Genomic DNA, 22,089 nt, shown 5'->3' with positions numbered 1-22,089 from the left:
TAACACATTATAAGAAAGTGTTTCACTGCTGTTCAAATGCACTTTGGATCACATCATTTATATGTATAAATGTTTTTCATCTGAAAGGACTAAATATTAAATGAAACAAATGACAATAAAATGCAAAGTAATCTCTTCAGTAATAAAAATAATTTTTGAATGTAACTGTTTTCCACTAGAGATACAATTTAAATCATTGGTATTTAGAATACAGTTACTAATATTTTGTATTTTAAATACGTAATCCCGTTACATGTATTCTGTTACTACCCAACCCTGTATATGTATGTATATATATATATATATATATATATATATATATATATATATATATATATATATATATATATATACACACAAACACTTTTTATTATTTTACAAAGAAATTCAAATTTGGGTCAATTACCAGTTTGCAGCCTATGAATGCCTTGAGCTGTAATTATTATTTAGTCATTTATTGGTAAATATTTTTGTATTTATAAAACCCATAATTACAGCAAGACAATATTAAGCATAAGCGGAAAGGGCAATAGCTGTTTTCGTTGATCTGGATTATACTTTGAAAGGGAATATTTCCAACTATTTTTTATAACCATTGTATATCATTTTTATTGATTTATAAAAAGCTCAAAACATCACACAATTATGGCTTGAGTAAACCAGACCTTTTTAATAGAAATACAGGACAGTTCTAAAACAAGCATTTACAAAAATGCCACTGACACAAAACAAGAGTATAACATGCTTGTGGAAATAAAAATAAAAAGTCCAACCATGGACTGAGGACAGAGTTTGCTGTAAAGACCCTGTGGGTCTGCTCAAATTAAATGCATAATAAAGCAGTTGCTATACTCTTTCTTGAGAAAACTAAATGGTGTATGAACGGTGACCATGACATTTTTGCTGTTCTACTTTCTCTCCTATAAGCCAGACAAACATGCAAAAAAGTGAGAAGAACCTGTATGTAATATCCTGGATTTAGAATACATGAACAAACCCATGTACCTGCAATTCAAATTGAACTCTAAAAGCTTAAAAATCGAGAGGATGGTCATACAATTGTTCATTATTTACATTCAGTGCAAGATGAGGACAGCAGGTCATGGCAATAAAAAAATAAAGGCAATAGCCATCAGCATTGAAATCAGCTGAGTTTTAGTCCCTCCTCTACAGGATGCTTCCATTTCTCTCAGGCAGTTGGGACATTTAGTTTAAGCTTTAGCATGAATGGCGGACATTCAGTGGCTTTCGGATAGAACTTCATTTGATATTGCTAATAAAAATATAAAAAATAAAGAGGCCTACATTTTTTTACATTTTTGGAAAAAAGGTCGTCCACGCCAGAGATTTCCCTGACTTATTTGTACAGTAAAATGCCCTCAAGATGACTATCATTGGACATAGAGGACAGAGGAAATGTTTACAGTGGTGCTGCAGCGGTAAAGACAGTTCTTAGTGGTTCAGTGCATGGGACTATATGGAAGAGGTGAGAGCAGGTTCTGAACAGACATGCAACAGCAAATAGCACATACTGATTTAGGCACTTGTCAAATGCCCCTCAACAAAGTTCTAAAAAAACAACCTTTCACGTGTTGTCTCAGACATATTAAATAGCTAAATACTGTATATACAGTAATTCATATATACACGCTGTAAATACTGGAAAGAGGTTGTCTATTGAGCTTGGTGTTTTATAGAATCACATTATAGCAAGTCAAATACAAAACATAGCTAGAATTCAGGTGACATCTTGTAAGGTGAAGTCTTTAAGCACTCTGGTATGGGGGATTTCACCCTGAGACTGAGTGCTGTAGGACACAGGCCACTGTCCTATCCGCATGCCCATGTGGTTTTCAGTCTTCATCTCACTAACCAGGAAAAAACAGTATCAGTTTTTCACTGCACAGTGAGTGTTAGCCTTGGGTCTTCTATTTCTTATATTGCTAGAGGTTAAATATGAGTCTACTCTTAAAAGAGCTACACAGTAATGCTAATCTACTACATTTCAAAAACATGGGAGAAATAACCTATTCAATGGGTGTTTTTTTTGTCCCCATTGACTCCCTGTAAAAGCACTGCCTCTTCAGATTTGCCACTCTTCATTTCCATCACAATGTCATCCTTACTGGCTGTTTCCTTCGTGCTGGAATAAAAGGAAACATGCATTAAAGCTTTTTTGTTCACAGATACTTGTATAATGTATGTGTCATTGACAAATAAGGTTGTCCGAGGTGATACAAATGTGAAATATTTGGTTTAAAGCAAGTCTCAAGTTCATAGACATGTAATCTTTGAGTTCATGTTGTTTTTACAAATTGTTTGAAAAACATTTATAGCATTTTGTACAAATTAGTTTTATTTTTATTTAATGACTTTAAAAATGTAATGTGGTGCAACCCTCAAATAAAAGGTATTAAAAGAGTTACCTTGCACCTTGAATGCACGAGTGTACACAACTTTGTTGTTCATTTCAAAAAAGTTTTCAAACATACGTTTTAAGGTGAAAAATATTTTGTACAAATATCATGAATATCAAGAAGTTTTCTCGTGGTTGCACCAAATGACCTGAACCAAATGTGCATTTTTATTAAAATGTCAACATATTGATATTTAATGATATGACAAAATAATTCTTTGTTTTTAAATCTTCTTACACAGTCTTGTGGGTCAAAAGAGATCTTCTCTGTTTATGAATTGTGTCACATGACAACATAATTTCTACCTACAAAATATGTTAGCTGCACCTCATGACTTTGATTTGGTGGACAAACGTTTTTCAAATATGAATCGAATTTTAAAATAAAATTGTTTCACTGCATTTTTATAAATAAACAATTGTAAAAGATTATTCAGCACAATTCATGCCAACGACTCATTCCTGTTCTTTTTTCAAGAACTTCAGCTTTTAATGAGACTTTGAATTTCTTTTACGTCACAACTGTTTTGTTACTTTTTCTGAATAATTTATTAGACTCGGTAAAAATAGCGTCACTTCAATGACCTGTATATCTATCCATATATTCCAAAACATCAAACAATTTAGTGTTCAGGAGCATGTCCAAACATTAGATGAGCCCATGTGCGCATGTATGCTAGCAGAAACAAAGTCCTCGGACGTGACCTATCATGTTTCAGATGGCCACATTAGCGTGTCATGACTCTTTAAGGAATATTTCAAGATCTGCACATCACATAATGCTGTGTTTGGACTTGTTTGAATCATAATCACTTGCTGTAAGATATTACATTTTCCAAATTATGTTTATTTTTCATTAAGTAATAAGCCAAAAGATGATAAAAAGGCTCAATCTGTTTATTCTTGTTTACATGTGTATCTATGTGGATTTCACTCACTTAATACTCACTGTAGTTTAGTAATTGATTCAAACAAATATGTATAATTACATTCTACTAACTGAGACCTTTCCAATGATATATAACAAGTCATGTTTTTAATTACTTTACCAATTCTGAAAATGAATAAAAATGTGTTAATAATGAAAACAGAACAGCTAATTTAAAAGCAGGCCTATAAAAGCAGAATTTAAGAATCAGCTATATGCATTGTGAAGATCAGATATTAAGATTTGGAATGTTACCTAATTTGTGTAGCAAATGGTTATTCATTTATTAAAAAACTTAACTTCCATTTTTATGTGCACTCTAGTGCAATCAACTTAATCCTTGTGTGTGTTCGTTGTGTTACCGGTCAAAAATGACCAACCTATTCATTTTTGTTAATAAATCTCTTATTATGCATACAAGGTATTGCATTATATCTTTTTGTCACCGTAATATCTTGTAATTATGACTAGTAATAGGAATTAAGACGTTTTGTACCTCTTTTTGAAAAAAATAAATAAATAAATAATCTTGAAAAAGGACCTTTTTATTTTTTATTATTGTAGGCCTCATTAAACTGAGCTAATGCCGATAGTGGGCAGTCCATGTGTGTTAGATTTTTAGCATAGGAGCCATATGCTAGTGTACTCTAGTGTTTGACAAAATTAAACTTTAACAGATGTACTTAAATGTTATAGTCTTTCTCTTCCTGAAAAACACCAAAAATATTGATGACTCATCTAGTACTACAAAGATTTTTGTCTGATCAAAGGCTCCGTAGACTTAGAATGTCCCTCATCCTTATACCAAGCTATTGGCTGTGACAGAACACAAGCACATTGGCTATTCTTTTTTAAATGCCACACCAACACTTCCTGTTTCAACACAGAAAAAGAAAGCTGTGCTAGTTACAGTATAATGGGCTTTTTCTATTTAATAATTTCCTAACCTTGAATTGAATCAATTTTTTCCATATACAAAAACACATACAAATCCTGCTTTCCCGAGCGCCCACACGGAAGCCTTCCTTTCTTGTAGAGGAAGTAGAGCACACTGCAGAGAATAGCTATCAGGAGGAGACAGATGATGATGACGGCTATGGCGACTCCACTACCACCTGGTGGAGCAAAAAAGGAAAAGGTTGAAGTTAATCTAACGCAGCCTTTGAAAGGTTGAAAGGTAGAAAGAAAGAAAAAAGCAACTTACTTTGGGTGAACATTACCTTTACTGTTGACATAAATATGCGTAGCTTTGCAGGGCTTTTGCTATAACACTTTAAAGGGATAGTTCACCCAAAAATGATATACGGTGTGGAGGGTAAAGATCATGAGAGCAAAGCATTCTGGGATAATTCATTCTATAATGGCAAACAAGGGATTAATGCCACCATTTTATTCATAAAAAAAACAACCTACAACATATTTAGATTCAATAAAACCCAATTTAATTATGGAACATTTGAAGTATGGCTGAACGATTAATCGAAATCGTGATATGATGTAGTGCCATTATAAAACTGCAAAGTGATTTAATTTACTAAATAATTAGTCTGCACGCGCTACTCACTACGGTTACTATATGTGCTCAGTTCTGTTTTCTGTAGTGTATTACAGTTGCTGAAATCATGCACGAGGCTAATGCTTGAGTGTGTTATATTTGCATTGCTTTAGATGCACTACTTGCACATTTGTGTCATTTCAAATAAGCTTGGCCATTACGCTGGGCCTTTGTGGAAAGAAGAGTAGATGAGAGCATTTCTCAGTATTATTTGTCAACTTTACTACAAACAGAAATGTCTTCCTGTACTGCAAAAATAAAAGCTTCTGCCAATATAAAAGCTTGCATAGCTTGTTAATATTTTACAAAACTATATTTCCATAATCATTTCTTAACTTAATAACTTATTATTGGGTTGCAAAAAAATAATGATGAAAAGTTGGCAGAGAACTATTGTATGTTAATAATTATAATTATGTTTATTTACATTTATTAACATTAATTTATGGTAATAATCATCTTAAATCACAATATTATTTGAATCACAATTCGATTTTTGTCCAAATCTTTCAGTCCTAATATGAAGGTTAACATGAAAATGATGGCGTTTACACAGCAAAGCTGCAATGTGTAGCCTGTGGATGGGCGTTCATGTGAGTGAGGCCAGCAGTGATGGAGGTATTGCAGTCTGGCTGATGTTGGCCTAAAGCTCGGTGCACACTGTACGATTTTTGGCCATGATTTTGCAGAGACAAATTTCAGAAACAGCAAAAGACTACATTTCAACTTTTTAATGAACAAATCTAATTTATTTGTCAATTGAGACCCATGTCCTAAAGTCCTGTATATCAGATAGTCTAACACAAATTCTGTTGATGTCATACACTCTGCCTTTTACACAAAATCTTTTAGGGGTCATATTGCCTGACAAGCAACAATCATAAAGGACAAGAAAAAATGCACAGTGTGCAACCGGCTTCAGGCATTGGCACATGGCAAAGCAGCAATACAAAACTTTCTGTTGTTTTTTTGGTGGAACGGTAATTCCTATCGCAGAGATGACAAGGATTTGGGTTACCACACACAGTAGTTAGATTCATACATTTCCTTAAATTTATTTTCTTGTTAGATAATACTGGCCAACAGGGCCAGTGAACTTTTACATGCACTCTAAAAATTTGATTTCAGTCCATACTAAAATAATAATTCACCTTATTAAAATGTAATTTAAATGCTTTAGTTTGATTTTTGCTTTACTTTAGTTAGACTAACAGAGCTTGATATTTTGACTGTAGCTCAACTTCGTCCAGCACCGTTTACACCTTAATCATACCATAACTGGCCTTGGTGTTGTGCACATGGTAACCATGATGAACAAATGTTCTCCCTTCTTTACTTACAATTCCCATAATAAGGTGTTATGGATGTGTTATGGATGCTTTATATCAAATCATATAGATTCTATCAATGGGAGAATTACAAACCTCCACCATTCTTTTACCATGATGATTCTGATAGATCGCTGACAATTGCTTTAATATGTGATGTGTTTTCAAGCTTACTATAGAAACATTTAGGAAGGGGTTTTGACAAACTGATTGATTGTGATATATGCGTGTGCCACACACAGACGCTAGAGGGTGCCGCTCACTCACGCACCGCTGACTGATGCAGTGAAGGCAGACCTGCTCCAAATGAGAAAAATCAGCCTCTGAAGGGCACTTTGAATTGAGAACAATCATGATAGTCATGCTGTAAGATTGCTTTAAAAATAAGTTCCAATGAAAATGACTTATAAATTGAATTTCAAATTAGCTTTTATTTTGAGCTCCACACCTTTCAGCACTTCAAAGCTCTCACAGAGGATGTTAAAGTGTTTGACGGTAATAGAGCACAGGGAATGATCACTTCTGAATGGAACACCCACTATATAAAACGCAGCCTTCTGAGGTTTAGTATTCTTGGAAGGCCATTTCGTAATTTTAGACTTAATTTAATCTATTGTAGACTGGATATCATACCAATGTTTCAGAGGTCAAAGTCTGCAGTTTCAAAGAGTTTTGGATGGTCCGTAACATATGTTAATTTCACAATCTAAACTGAAAAAAACAAAACTTGAAAAAGTTCAGATGTCTGGACTTTATCTGCAGGGTTTATGATTATACATACAAATGGTTTTATATACAGGTAATGAGTACTTTCTATGAGAAATTACATTTCACGTTTAGACTGCATATGCCAAATTTACGATTAGTTTTCTTAGTCCTCAAACTGAGGAGAGTGGCCCGACACAATGTAAACAAGCCACTGCTATGGAAACAATATGAAATAAATAAATTGAAGAGAAAAAATAAATGCGGAAATTGTGAATTAATTTCTCAAAATAACCATGTAAAGTCTTAATTAGACATTCCATCTTGTAATTGCGACAAGAGAGGGCCCAATGAACGGTGACCGATGCCAACACTCTGCCAAATGTCTCCTTTTGTGCTCCATGGAAGAACGACATGAGGGGGGAGTAAAAGGGTGAAGTATCCCTTTACCTCTGGTTATTTTCCAACCTACCAGCATAAACAATGTGAGAGATAACAGGTCTGAGAATAGCTAAAAAAAGGAGAAGAATATCTGATATCCCCAAGTGAGAGTGGCTGTTTAAGCTCATCTGCTCTGATGCCAAGCTCTTTGATCCCATGAAGTCACAGGAAGAGTCTGCCAGGCCTGACATGAACCCTGCCTGTGTCCTAATGAGAGTCCAGAGACTGCATTACAGCACATACAACATCAACCGCCTTCTTCCGTTACTGTAAAATTGCTTTGTGTTCAAACTGACACAGAGTGACTGATGCCTTTTGCTGTTATTCTGAATAGAACCCACTAGAATAAATATACAGCGCAACATCAACCGCCACTGTAGCCGCCTTCTCAAATGACCATGTTTAAATGACACTCAGATACCAATTTCAGTTCTAAACATCTTGAGTATTCTGGTACAATTTAACTGAAGAAATCTGCTGGTAAAAAATTATATATCACTCATTGCACAAGTATAAACACAGTAGTTCAGAAACCTACCTTTTGTACTGGGAGCTTTGGTTGTAGTTCTTCGTGCAACTACACACAAGAAAAATTGGTAACAGAAACGGAGCAGGTAACATTAATCATAAACAAAATATATTTCAAGAATATGGAAAGAGAGACAGAAGGTGACTAGAGATTTTTAAACACATCTATATAGCTTCGAAATCTGTATCTCGGAAATGAGAGAAGATGAAATCATATAGCCTGACAATCAAAACTCACAGGCTTCAATGTTGCGAGAAACAGAGATTGTCCCAAACTCATTTGAGGCGCTGCAGTTGGCTATGAGTTCTGAAGTGACCTTGACAGAGATCATACTGAGGACACCAGTCTTGGTCTCATGGTCCTCCGCAATAGGTATAGGGACAGACTGGCCTGTCTATATAATATATTGTCAAGGATAATATCAGGCTCAAACAGTAAGCTATAAAACTGGTCAATACATGACTATGTCATATGCACTCCAAAATGCACCTGCGCACCGTGTTTTTCTTTTCTGTGACTTTCTTCACATGAAAGTGGAGATTTATAGTATAAAAGGGTTGAAATTTGAATCTTTTTTCCAAAGTGACTGTATCGCTTCAGATAACATATATTAAACCACTGGAGTCGTATAAATTACTCTTATGCTGCTTATATATGATATTTTGGAGCTTGAAAGGTCTGGTCACAATTCACTTGCATTGTATGGATCTACAGAGCTGAAATATTCTTCTAAAAATCCTAAGTTGTGTTCTGCTGAAGTAAGAAAATCATACACATCTGGAATGGCATGAGGGTGAGTAAATGATGAGAGAATTTTAATATTGGGGTGAACTCATAGGGGGCCTGGGTAGCTCAGCGAGTAGTGACGCTGACTACCACCCCTGGAGTCGCGAGTTCGAATCCAGGGTGTGCTGAGTGACTCCAGCCAGGTCTCCTAAGCAAACAAATTGGCCCAGTTGCTTGGGAGGGTAGAGTCACATGGGGTAACCTCCTTGTGGTCGTGATTAGGGGTCTTAATGGGGCGTGCGTGGATGTCATGCACAGCGAGCCACATGATAAGATGCGCAGATTGACGTCTCAGAAGCGGAGGCAACTGAGACTTGTCCTCCGCCATCTGGATTGAGGTGAGTAAACGTACCACCACTAGGACCTACTAAGTAGTGGGAATTGGGCATTACAAATTGGGAGAGAAGGTGATAAAATAAAAAATAAATAAAATATTGTGGTGAACTCTCTCTTGAAGACATTGCTGCTGTAAAGCTGCTTTAAAAATATGTGTTTTGTGTATTATCTGTCATACTTCTTTAAAATATATAGTGATTTACATGTTTAAAATCATTGTATTACAGTAATGATAATCTAATGAGGACCATCAGTGATAATGAGAGTTACAAAACAAAAAAGTACATTAGTCAAACATACTTAAAGATGTGGTTGCCATGAAAATAATGTCATGTTGCAAAATATCGTAATGGTACTAAATTATCTTTTTTTTATTTTCTTTTGAATTTGGGGTGTAGTATAGCTAAAACAATTCTTTACATGTTTTGTGAGATTGACCCTGTAAACCTGTAACTGGTGGTGCAAAATTACTATCTAGTTGTTATCTACTTAATTTTCTATTAATACTTCTTTCACTTTAAGCTTCCTAAAGGCACAATACTAACCCAAGTAGGACATGGTACTGGGCCAACCTTCCTATGAACTAAACATAGGGCATAGCAGACCTTGTCTCTAAATTTAACCCATAACCAGTTAAACTACAGGTTGATAGAACGTTTGCTGAAACCCCTAACACCAGTTCTAACCCTAAAATCTGATTGGTTGATTTGACTGTTATTCCAGGAACATGACCTACTTGAGTGAATCATGTCCAACTTTGAGGGCCTGTGATTGTTCCTGATTGGTTAAAAGCTGTGTGATGAAAGGATACCCGTTGGTCAGAGAGGTCCCAACTTATGTTGGGGGTGGGATATCCTTGTGCATGGCATCTCAAGATAACAGAGCGGTCAACCTTATTCACTGGGCCCACTGCAATCCCCTCTGTGATATCAGGCTTTCCTAATGCAGGCACAGAGTTTATTTAGAGGTTATTTGCCATAACAGCACATCGACACAATCAAGCACTGCTACACTGAGTAGTGGTGGACTGATATATCACAAATGCTGACATATAGGCCAATATTTGGTGTTCTTAAAATATTGGCATAGTCTGATAAAACTTCTTGTTTGGCCATTACATTTTTGAGAGCTGTGATGGTGCATAGAATCACTTGTTTGCTTGTGAAAGAACCATCTGAGACATGTAAATGACCAATCACAGTTTTCATTGTAACGTGCCACAGAGAGAGCAACTTTGAATTCATACTTTGAAGTGAAGGGTTAGTTCACCCAAAAATGAAAATTCTCTCATGATTTACTTACCTTTAAGCCATCCCAGAGGTATATGACTTTCGTTCTTCAGCAGAACCGAAGTGAAGATTTTTATAAGCACATTTCAGCTCTTTTTGTCCATACAATGCAAGTAGGCAGGTGCCATAAATTTGCTGGCTATTTGACAGTCAAAAGACATATTTAGGCAGCATAAAAGTAATCCACACGACTCCAGTCAATCAATGAATGTCTTCTGAAGCAAATCGATAGATTTGTGAAAGAAAAAAAATCAATTAATTTTTACTTAAATCGTTACTTCCGGCCAGCAATGGGATGCTATTTGAAATGACCTAACTCTCGCGTGACATTCGTTCTGCTGTTGTTTATAAAGCACGCTTCGGATTTTTAACGTGAACATGCCATTGAGCTTACGTCACTGATTTGTCGACTGCTGGCAGAAAGCGATTTTTTAAAGTTTTAATTGTCTTTTAAAATTTTTAAACAAACCGATCGATTTGCTTCAGGAGACATTCATTGATCGACTGGAGTTCTGTGGATAAGTTTCATGCTGCCTAAATATGCCTTTTGGACCATCAAATAACCAGCAACCTGATGGCACAGGTGTTTACTTGCATTGTATGGACAAAAGGCTGAGAGGTGCTTATTAAAATCTTCATTTCAGTTTTGCTGAAGAAGGAAAGTCATCCACATCTGGGAATGCTTAAATTTAACCAAATCATTAGAGGATTTTCATTTTTGGGTGAACTAACCCTTTAAGTGCAATACACAATTCACCATGTTTAATGTCATATTCAATGTGCACTGTATGCAATTAATTTAATTCTGTCTTTTTTTGAAAAAATGCAATTAACAATGCACACATACCGTTTATGGTTACTGGTGTGTGGTGTTGTTTTTAACTTCTTTCTTGTTTTAACAATTTTTTGAACAAATTGCTAAAATGGGGTAACTAAATGAAAAACAGGAGAAGCTAATATCTACAATCAAAAAGCACCAAAATATTATTATCATTTTTACAAAGTAAATTTTTTTATGTGAAATTGAGTAAATATTTTGCTAAATATTTTTTTTTTTTTTAGCAATGTTATATACATGCCATTTACTATCATATTAAATTATACATATAAATCAACATCAAACTGGCCTACCGGCCAACCTGCTCATTAAATATCAGCATGGCTAATAAAAAAAAACATATTGCTTTAACACTAGCATTGACCCACCTCGCACATAGATTTGTACAGACTTCTGTCTTTGTAGCTCAGGTATGGAAATGACGGTCAATACACACTTATAGTTCCCAGCTGTGTCATAGGAGGCATTGTGTAAGTGTAAAACATGCTTGTCCCCAACACGCATACCATCCTAAACATAAACACACATAACAATGGACTACTGTAGGTACACAAGCAACTCAGCAAAAGGACATTTATAACATTGAAATATAGTCATTTCCTCCATTACAAGAACATTTCAAGAGCACTGTATATCAAGCAGATCCAAAATATTAATCCTGGATATATTATAGCTGTCAATCGATTAAAATTTGTAATCAAAATGAAGAACATTAGATGTCAAATAATTAATCGAATTAATCACATAATCAGGGCTGTTGATTTAAACCATTAATTCGGTGTGATTAATTGTATAAAAAATAATGCATAAAAATAAAATGTACTTAATCATGTCCCTTGACCGTAATAATGAATATTCCTACTATCAGAGCAATTCAAGCTTGAAGTACCAACTGTTTTCAGCAGAGGGCAGTAAGCAAAACTCCAGCTGTATAGGCAACACGCAGCTGTACAGAGAAAAACCAAACTCAGGCTTGCTTGATACTTGTGACCTTGGCTGCATTCCTCTTCAAAATTGTATCCCATTCCCTCACTGACTTCCCTCCGTCTCATGGACTCGGATGTTCCACTACCGGTGGAACTCATGCAATGGGTTAAACTGGAACACCCTAAGCCCTTGATCACTGGCTTATGTATAAATCGGTCTGTTTTATTTGTAGATTTTCAACCTTTTTCTGGACGACCAGAAGTGCACCTTTAAATTTGGGCACAAAAGCCCCTGCTGCCCCCGTCTGTGCATGCCACTAGCTGAATGGAGCACAATTCCAAATGCAGGGATCTCGTTATATGTTTTACTGAGTTTCAAACTACATTTAACTTGTCACAGAGACCTATAAAAGCTGTTTATTACTCAACGCATCCAAAGTGAGACACTCCAAAAGCTCCCATCTGACACCCCTAAAAAAAGATAATTCACTATATAATGAATAAAATTATTATAAATATAATAATATGTATAATATATAATATAATAATAAATATAATCATTTAGATCGTTAAAATACATTACATTATGGTGAAAGGCCAGTGTTTAGACAATACAAAAAGTGGTTTCAGAAGTCGATATATTGTTTGCTTTATCTCCATATCATTGAACATAAGCCTATCCAGAGTTTGCCAGTCTGTCCGAGGTAGACTGGGCTGTTTTCACAGGAAGTTTTCACAGGAAGTTTTCCTTTGTCTGCCTGGGCTTTTTTGTTGCTCTATGTACACTTTTTGTACAGTAGTGAGAATTGTGTGTGCGCTCTATTTTCACTTTGACACATCTCTAGACCCCTGTATCTGTCTTGTAACACAAGTCCTGCTTTGTGGGGATTCCATTACAAATTTTTGTGCTGCCTGTTCTCGGTAAGTGTGGCTTATTGCCTGTACAGCTGGAGTTGCACTTACTGCACAATACTTCTGTGACTCGCAAATAACATAAAAGTGGTACTTCAAGCTTGAATTGCTCCTTTGGTAGGATTTTTTTAATATTACAGAATATGCATAAGGCCATACATTATTAATTGTAGTAATTTTTTGAAAAAGTTACATTTTATATAATTAACATGTTAAATCAAATTTATTTATACAATAAGCCAAGTCCCAACCTTATATATATATATGAAGTTTATTTCCAATTTACTAAAGGTAATTATTACTACATTTTAGCATGGTAACATCAACATTAATTACATAAATCACAAGAATTACATGGACCAATAGGTCTGGGTCTTAGGGGATCTGGCTCTGGATTGTTGAGGGGCTGCTCTTACCTTATACCATGCTGCTAATATGGATAAAGAAGACAAGGCATTGCAGGTTAAGTTGAGATCTCCCCCCTGGTCCACTACCATATCCTCCAGTGTCCCGGTCACCACAATAGGATCCAGATCTGAGAAGGAAAAAATGTTGGCCAACATCATCTATTGCAACAACAGCTATATCCATGGAACTGCTGAGGAGTAAGTCTCTTACAATGTACTTGAATACTGATGGAGCCATTGGCCTCAGTAAACGTGTTTACGTCATGTGACTGGCACTCATATGTACCGCTGTGCGATCGCGTGAGATTTTCCAGATTAAGTAGGTCATTCTCTGATTCCAACAACATCTGGAATTAAAAAAACATTGTTAACAATTCAAACTGTAATGTCCTCCAGAACTTTAGGTGGTGCAATGAATCCATTTAAAAAACAATTGGAACAGCTAACATTATATATTACCTCCTTATGTCTGAAACTAATAAGGGGGGGAGGGTTTCCATTTCCCTTACATCTGATTTTCACAGTGTCGCCTTCTTTTAAGAATGGATTATCTGGATTTATAGAAAGGGTTACTTCTGTCGTGGGGTCTGCAATAGTATAAATGTAATAGTAAGACACATAAAACACTAAAGTCAATATGAAAGAGCATTTTACTTATGTAATGTGACGTATTTCCAAGTGAATGAGAAAAACACTTTTGAAAGCCTGCATTATTGACAACACTAGCTTATAAGGATAAATAGCATAATGCATAAATTATTATTTTCCCCACTGACCCAGGTAACAAAAAACTTCTTTAGAATACCATGCACTGATGAATCATGCACTATATACAGTATATATATGTATATATATATATAAAATACCATATGTATTAAAAAAGTAAGTATGGTTGATTTTAAAGGCCCTTATTTTCACTAAGAACGACATTGAACATTGTAGAGCCAGCAGATGGCATCCTATAGCACAAGGCCCAACTGCTGAAAATTACTAAACTTTTTTACATACACTTTATAGCGGACTTAGGCTGAAAGTGTTCATACTCACAGTGAACTGTGATGTTGACACGACTGGACTCAGTCATTTTCACGCCTTCAGGGACGAAGAAATTGACTTCACAGTAGAAATGTGCATCCTCATCTTCCCTCACAACCTTAATGGACAGTTCACTCTCTACTGTGAACAAACCGCTGGGATTTTTTGTTACTGAATCCATGATCTTTACCACTAAAAGAGACACGGAAGATTATTTTTAATCATTGTAAAATCAGTGTCATTATAAAAACTAAATATTCCGAAAAACTCAAATAAACTGAAACTAGAAAGCACAAAAAATAAATAAATAATCAAAACCAAACAGAACAAATGTGTGTGTAAATCATTAATCATTTCCTCAACTTTAAGCACTTCCATGTCCCAGGGGTTAATTTTTTATTTAAACTAAAATATGTAATATCTACAGTATATATATACAAAAGTTTGGAAATAATGTAAAGATTTTGCTCTTATGGAAATAAATTGGTACTTTTATTCCTCCACGTGCAGCAATGACAGCTTTGCAGATCATCTGCATTCTAGCTGTCAGTTTGTCCAGATACTCAGGTGACATTTCACCCCACACTTCCTGTAGCACTTGCCATAGATGTGTCTGTCTTGTCGGCAACTTCTCACGCACCTTACAGTCTATCTGATCCCACAAAAGCTCAATAGGGTTAAGATCCATAATACTCATAACACTCTTTTCCAATTATCTGTTGTCCAATGTCTGTGTTTCTTTGCCCACTCTAACCTGTTCATTTTGTTTTTGTTTTAAAAGTGTCTTTTTCTTTGCAATTCTTCCCATAAGGCCTGCACCACTGAATCTTCTTTTGACTGTTTTACATGAAACTGGTGTTGAGCAGGTAAAATTCACTGAAGCTGTCAGCTGAGGACATGTGAGGCGTCTATTTCTCAAACTAGAGACTCAGATGTACTTATCCTCTTGTTTAGTTGTACATCTGGTCTTCCACATCTCTTTCTGTCCTTGTTAGAGTCAGTTTTCCTTTGTCTGTGAAGACTGTAGTGTACACCTTTGTATGAAATCTTCAGTTTTGGGCAATTTCAAGCATTGTATATCCTTCATTCCTCAAAACAATAATTGACTGATGAGTTTCTAGAGAAAGCTGTTTCTTTTTTGCCATTTTTGACCTAATATTGACCTTAAGACATGCCAGTCTATTGCATACTGTGGCAACTCAAAAACAAACACAAAGACAATGTTAAGCTTCATTTAATGAACTAAATAGCATTCAGTTGTGTTTGATATAATGACAAGTGATTTTCTAGAACCAATTTAGCATGATTACTCATGGATAAGGTGTTGGAGTGATGGCTGCTGGAAATGGGGCCTGTCTAGATTTGATCAAAAATTACTTTTTTCAAATAGTGATGGTGCTGTTTGTTACATCAGTAATGTCCTGACTATACTTTGTGATCAGTTGAATGCCGCTTTGGTGAATTTAAGTACCAATTTCCTTCCGAAACAGCAAGATCTGCACATAATCCCTAACATTTGGCCACAGGTATATATAAACTCATCAAAGAAAGAAACATCCCTTTTTCAAGACACTGTATTTTAAAGACAATTTTGTAAAAACCCAAATAACCTTACACATCTTTACTGTATAGGGTTTAAATAATATTTTGCATGCTTGTTCAATGAACCATAAACAATTAATAAACATGCACCTGTGAGAACGGTTGTTAAGACACTAACAGTTTACAGACGGTACGCAATTAAGATCACAGTTATAAAAACTCAGGACACTGAAGAGACCTTTCTACTGACTAAAAGAAAGATGCCCAGGGTCTTTGCGCCACTGCGTGATCCGTGCCTTAGGCATGCTGCATGGAGGCATGAGGACTGCAGATGTGGCCAGGGCAATACATTTCAATGTCCGTACTGTGAGACATTCACCCCTGAAATGTCCGGGAACTTGCAAGTGCCTTGGTGAAAGAGTGGGGTGACATCTCACTGCAAGAACTGGCAAATCTGGTGCTGTCCATGAGGAGGAGATTCACAGCAGTACTTAATGCAGCCGGTGGCCACACCAGATGCTGACTGTTACTTTTGATTTTGACCCCCCTTTGTTCAGGGACACATTATTCCATTACTGTTAGTCACATGTCTGTGAAACTTGTTCAGTTTATGTCTTAGTTGTTGAATCTTTTTATGTCCATATAAATATTTACACATGTTAAGTTTGCTGAAAATAAAAGCGTGTGCTAATAAATAAATAGCTAATTGTGTGTATTTTGGATACATACAATTGTATCTATGAAATTATCCTTAGCAATTAAAAGGAGTCAGCTATTTTATTTCAGAAACTTAAAAAAATGCTCTTTTATGCTAACTGAATTGAGAATTAAAAATATAAATAAAATTAAGAAAAAAACAAAAAAAACAAACATTTTTATTAACATTAACACTTTTTTAACTATGACAGCCATGTAAAATAAAGCCACATTTTTGCTGAAGATAATTTTGGCATGTTATAGGCATTGCCTGTAATGTATTTGAGAATAGTCCAGTATTTACCACCATCTGAGTTCTGAAGAGGGAACACGTCCTTGTACCATGTGATGTTGGGTCTAGGGTACCCATTCTCCACTTTACAGTCTGCAATCTGAGTAGAAATACAATAATTATGCAAAGTTTAATAAACCAAACTGCATTTGCTTAACAAAAAAAAACAACAACAACAACAACATGTTTTGTGTGCCTCTACCTTTGACGGCCCCTCGGCATCAACAGAAATTCCAGAGTATGTAACTTCAATCAAAGGAAAAGATGGCGAATCTAAAGAACAGAGAGGTTTGGTGTTAGGAAGAAGGAACAACAGGGCAAGCAGCATATGTTTGTATTAGAGAGGAACTGTTGAGGTGCCAGGCTTTTCTACAGCCTGTTTGATCTTACTGAAGACATGGAGTCGAGTGCGTCCTTCACCGTGATCTTTGGACACATTGTACACCGTGCAGATAAACTCCCTCTCATCACTCAGTCGCACCTTGTCAATGCTCAGAATGATGTATCCCTTCTCAGTGCTCTTGTTATGAGAGTGACTGACACTGATCCGTCCGGTGTAATCACTGCCCTCATCGATAGTCTCATTCTGATTATCAAAGTAGTAGATTTTTCTCCTGGCCTGGTCCCTGCCGGGCAATTTCTGTACAAAGTCATTTTCATGTTAACATTTTGCCAACAATTGTTTCGTTTGTTGATTCTATTGAGGTTCATCTAAATATTGATGTGAATTTCATGAAAAGAAATGTCACAAAAATGGAATGTCTATTTCAACCAAAAATCAAAAGGTAGCTATATGAAATTATATTTGTACGAAGAAATTTCTATTTTGAAAGTAGTTTTTTGCATTGTGACATTATTTTGACATTATCATTAGATAAATGCAACCCTCCCCACTGTAGCCTACTTCATGATTATTACTGTAATAAGAAAAAAATGGATATATTATAACATTTTTAAAGTATATTTGTTAAGCACAATTGCACGTGTACATCAAGGTAGCATTTGTTACTGTATATTGTATACTGAGTTAATTCATGCTAATATTAATTTTAAAACAAATCAGTGTCCCAGACAGGCAGATTTTCATTACTTAAATATATAGATATAGCCTGTCTGGGACACTGATTTTTTTTAAAATTAATATTAGCATGAATTAAACTCAGTATAAATAATAATTATTAGTAGTATTTCAGGGAGAATTACTTCCTGGATATTTTTTTCTTCAGATTATTCTTCATCCATTTTTTTTTTTAAAATACAATATTACTATGTATTGTAAAAAAGAAGAAAAAGCCACCACACCCCTGATAAATTATCAGCAGGTGCGTAGGTAAAATAATTGAGATCAGTAAACAAGAAACAAAATACTGCACACTGCTGTTGCTTGCTAATAAACAATTTAATGAATTAATTCAACGTTTCGGTCATGCAACCTTCATCAGGTATTTGAAAAAGTTTGTATCACATGCCTATTTAAAATATGGAGTAGCTAATCAAGATCAATTACAAAAAACGATGACAATCAGTAAAAGAGTGACAATAGTTTGGAATGGCACACTAACCACACCACCCTCGCCATGTCTGTCTATGGCAGAAATAGTAAGAGTAGTATGGCAGTTTGTGTACACCACTCTTAACATGGCCAACCTCTCCCTTTAAGATAAAAGAGAGGAATACTCCTCCTGTTGGACATTCCAAACCGATATTACCTCTGAAGATACTATATCAAATCGACATCATGAAACAACAAATTCATGAAAACAATAACTATCCAAAGTTAAAAAATAATAAAGACGGTTGGTTATACAGCATAATCCCCTTAATCCAATAATTCATCATCAAGATTGCACATAAAACAAAATTCAAACACATTTGCTAATAAAACATATCAAAATTACATTTCCACTGCATAGTATAAATTTGCAAATAATTTTGTGTACAAAACACATCTCAATTTCATCATCACAGCATAACATGAAAAGGAAGCTCATCATTAAGACCCATTGGAGCTAATGTTTGGAGCGAGTAAATCCAATGCATGTATTGTAAAAGTAAAAGTGACCATTTCTCACCGTGGACCACATTATCACCATGGCCGGCTCTCTTGATATGTACATACAGGAGATCTTGGCATTGCTATTTAAGGATACCTCCAACCTGTCTTCCATGCTTACCTCCACCTCGGCCCTTGCTGAAAACACATTTAACAGATATAGAAGTTATCTCATAAAAATTGTCCAACTATTCCTGAAAATCAGCTGGCAGAGCATGTTGGTGCTAAAAATGCCAAGGTCATAATAATAATAATAATGATAATAATAAACATTATTTTTATATAGCACCTTTAAAAGTAGTTTCTCAAGGCACTTTACACAGTAAAAATACAAGCATATAAATATATAAAGCTTAAAAACAAATATAGTATACAGTATAAAAACACATATCAAGACATAAATAATGATTAATCAGAATAAAAAAAATAAAGAATTAATATTCAAGCAAAAGCTATCCCAAAGAAATATGTTTTAAGGACATATAAAAAAAAGTCTGTGCTTCTCTAATATCAGCTGGAAGTGAGTTTCACAATTTAAGAGCATAAGAAGTGAACGCCCTGTCACCCATAGAACATAGATGAGTCTGAGGGACAACCACGAGACCAGATTGGGAGGAGCGGAGATTACGTTATGGGCTGTAAAGGGTTAAAAGCTCAGACAAATACATCAAGAGCCAAACCATGCAAAGCTTTGTAAGAGAGCATGAGGATTTAAAACATGTAAAAGTCATGGGTTCAATTCCAAGGCCAAACTGATCAAATGTACTGTATACCAAATGCACTTCACTATAAGTTGCTTTGGATAAAAGCATCTGCCAAGTAATTGAATGAACGAAAAAATGTATAAATGTAAACTGTCAAATAAAAGTTGGTTGGCTATTAGGAAAAAAAGGCCTTAAAATAATCAGAGTCAAATGGTTTTACTAGTAAATGGCAAACAAACAGCATCCCTTCTTCTGTTGTTGTTTAGGTTATCCGTGAGTGAGTTCCAAACCAAACCACTTTGTGATCCATATTCCCTTTTATCCTTTGAAGGAGTTTATAATAATGCAAAGGAGCTATTTACAGGAAATAGGGCATGGGGATGACCACATCTGATTGGACCCTTGTCAGATGCCTGATCTAGTGGGAGCACAGTTGAAGGGAGCACTAGAGGCAGAAGATATTATGAGTGGAATTCAGTGAGCCCACCCATGTCCAGATTAATGTGTTACATTCCTGCGTGTCACGCCTCACAAGGAAGAAAGACTCAATTTATCTCAAGAATAGTGACCTACTGTTTGCAAAGTCAGCCTGAAATGAGCTGTTCTGTCACTTAAAGCATCTTAAAGCTCTCTGAATGTATGTGCCCTATACGGACAAACATGTCTGTAGCAAAACTTATTAGGATTGAGAGAATATATATATATATATAGTAAAAATTATATAAATGTCTAATTATAATGCCTGATGAAGTGCAGTCTATCTGAATAGTTACATTTAATGTAGACGGCGAGATAATTTTAAGGTTGTGCAATACTGTGTAGATTCTAAAGAGGTGTCCACATGACCTGTGGAAGTTTACATATACATTGAACTCTATGGAGGAAAGGGTCACACTCCAAAAAGTTTTTTGCTGCTTGTTCAATTTATTTAATTGAACAAAAGTAAAACAATTCTAGAACCTTTTGTCACAAATTGATTTCATTGCGTTCTATCCATTTAAATTTGTTAAAAGAGTTTTATTTTATCCATTTGAGTTGGGACTACATGAATACTTTTTGTGGTGTTATTGTAGCATTGATGAAACTGGGCAGGTGATTTCCATTTCCCAGCATGCTTTCGATAGGGAGAGTACATTTTAAAATTGAGTGTTATTTGATGTGTTTTTGTGCAAGATCAATATAAAACGGGGATACTAATTAGTGTTTAATGTTTTGTTATGTTGAGATTTAGAAGAGTTTCTGTTATGTTAGAATTTTGAGGGTTACCATTACTGTGAAGAGTGGAGCATTAGCTAACAATAAGTACACGTACTGTAGACATTGCACATGAAATTGATTGAATCCTTTATTGGACAATTTTGTGCTAACCATATCATAATTACTAAACTGCACTTTATAGTGCTTCCAACTGGCATGTATTCTGCATACATTACTAACATTCACTTTCAATAGTTAGTATATCAAAATAAAATATATTTGAGATATATTAACACATTTAATTTGGTTCAGTTTACCCAATTCAAATGGTTTCTTTATACACAGAGTTTGTGTTGAGATTACATAATAATTTTAAGTTAAGAAAACTAATTTCAAACACATGGAACCACTGTCCACAAACCTCGATTGAATCAAGTTCAATAATTTTTTTGAGTGCAGTGCCAATGTTGTCCCCAGAGTCGCTTTGTGCTCTAGTAAAGTGTTGTAAATCATCCCTCAATGTTTAAACAACTTCAGCTTTGACTCTTTGACTTTTGTTGCTGCTGACCTTTCGAAGCGGCTGCCAATGAGTACCGGGAAATGTGCATATATGCAAAGTCTGTCTTTGCAAAGCCGGGTCTGACATTTGTGATTTTCACATGTTTTTACCTCACTGTTGATTTCTTTTAGAGTACAAAGCAACAAGAAATATTTGAAAAAATGTCCACTTTGAGAATGGTTATTGGATTTTTTTATTAAATTTTTTCTTTTTTCAAAAGACCTCTACTATAGTTTTCACTAGTGCCAGCAAACAGGATAGCTTTCTAAATACGCCCCCCATCTGCGTTGGTCAAACAAAGATATAGTCCCAGGGTGGGTCTAAGTTGGTTGCTCAAAACAAAATTTTCATTGTGCCTAAGAAACAGTGCTTACAGTTTTCGAGAAAATTAACCTATGAATGGCTTAAATATAGTTGTCTATGATACATTAATTGAAGAAAGTAATAAGAGGACTCATTATGTTAAGATCTTAAAGCTGAGTATGTAACTTTTTATGTGTTAAAATACTTCCTATACAAGCTTGATATGCAAAGCAATTGCCAGAAGTTTTCTGTTTCATGTCCAAGTACATGTTTTCAATGTTTAGTAAACCAATGTTTAGTGTGCACACCTCT

General features: G+C 35.2%; 1 protein-coding gene across 1 annotated transcript in view; it reads right to left on the bottom strand.

Annotated features, from left to right (window-relative positions):
* Nucleotides 1-593: 593 nt before the first annotated feature.
* The window catches only part of LOC127629742 (cell surface glycoprotein MUC18-like), a 61,729-nt gene continuing 40,233 nt past the window's right edge, over nucleotides 594-22,089 (bottom strand). Inside the window, exons 2-16 of the mRNA XM_052106958.1 lie at nucleotides 19,034-19,152; nucleotides 17,352-17,601; nucleotides 17,164-17,234; nucleotides 16,974-17,061; nucleotides 14,444-14,623; nucleotides 13,856-13,983; nucleotides 13,608-13,743; nucleotides 13,406-13,524; nucleotides 11,520-11,661; nucleotides 9,836-9,963; nucleotides 8,140-8,296; nucleotides 7,912-7,950; nucleotides 4,333-4,459; nucleotides 2,028-2,143; nucleotides 594-1,868 (exon numbers count right to left, since the gene is read on the bottom strand). Coding sequence (XP_051962918.1) covers nucleotides 2,032-2,143; nucleotides 4,333-4,459; nucleotides 7,912-7,950; nucleotides 8,140-8,296; nucleotides 9,836-9,963; nucleotides 11,520-11,661; nucleotides 13,406-13,524; nucleotides 13,608-13,743; nucleotides 13,856-13,983; nucleotides 14,444-14,623; nucleotides 16,974-17,061; nucleotides 17,164-17,234; nucleotides 17,352-17,601; nucleotides 19,034-19,152 — 1,796 coding nt within the window. The 3' untranslated portion in view covers nucleotides 594-1,868; nucleotides 2,028-2,031. The remainder of the gene's footprint in view (nucleotides 1,869-2,027; nucleotides 2,144-4,332; nucleotides 4,460-7,911; nucleotides 7,951-8,139; nucleotides 8,297-9,835; nucleotides 9,964-11,519; nucleotides 11,662-13,405; nucleotides 13,525-13,607; nucleotides 13,744-13,855; nucleotides 13,984-14,443; nucleotides 14,624-16,973; nucleotides 17,062-17,163; nucleotides 17,235-17,351; nucleotides 17,602-19,033; nucleotides 19,153-22,089) is intronic.

The sequence above is a fragment of the Xyrauchen texanus genome, chromosome 36 (assembly GCF_025860055.1).
Source record: "Xyrauchen texanus isolate HMW12.3.18 chromosome 36, RBS_HiC_50CHRs, whole genome shotgun sequence".
Taxonomy (NCBI): Eukaryota; Metazoa; Chordata; class Actinopteri; order Cypriniformes; family Catostomidae; genus Xyrauchen; species Xyrauchen texanus.
Note: the sequence above shows the minus strand (reverse complement) of the source record. Positions and strands in the feature narration are given on the sequence as shown.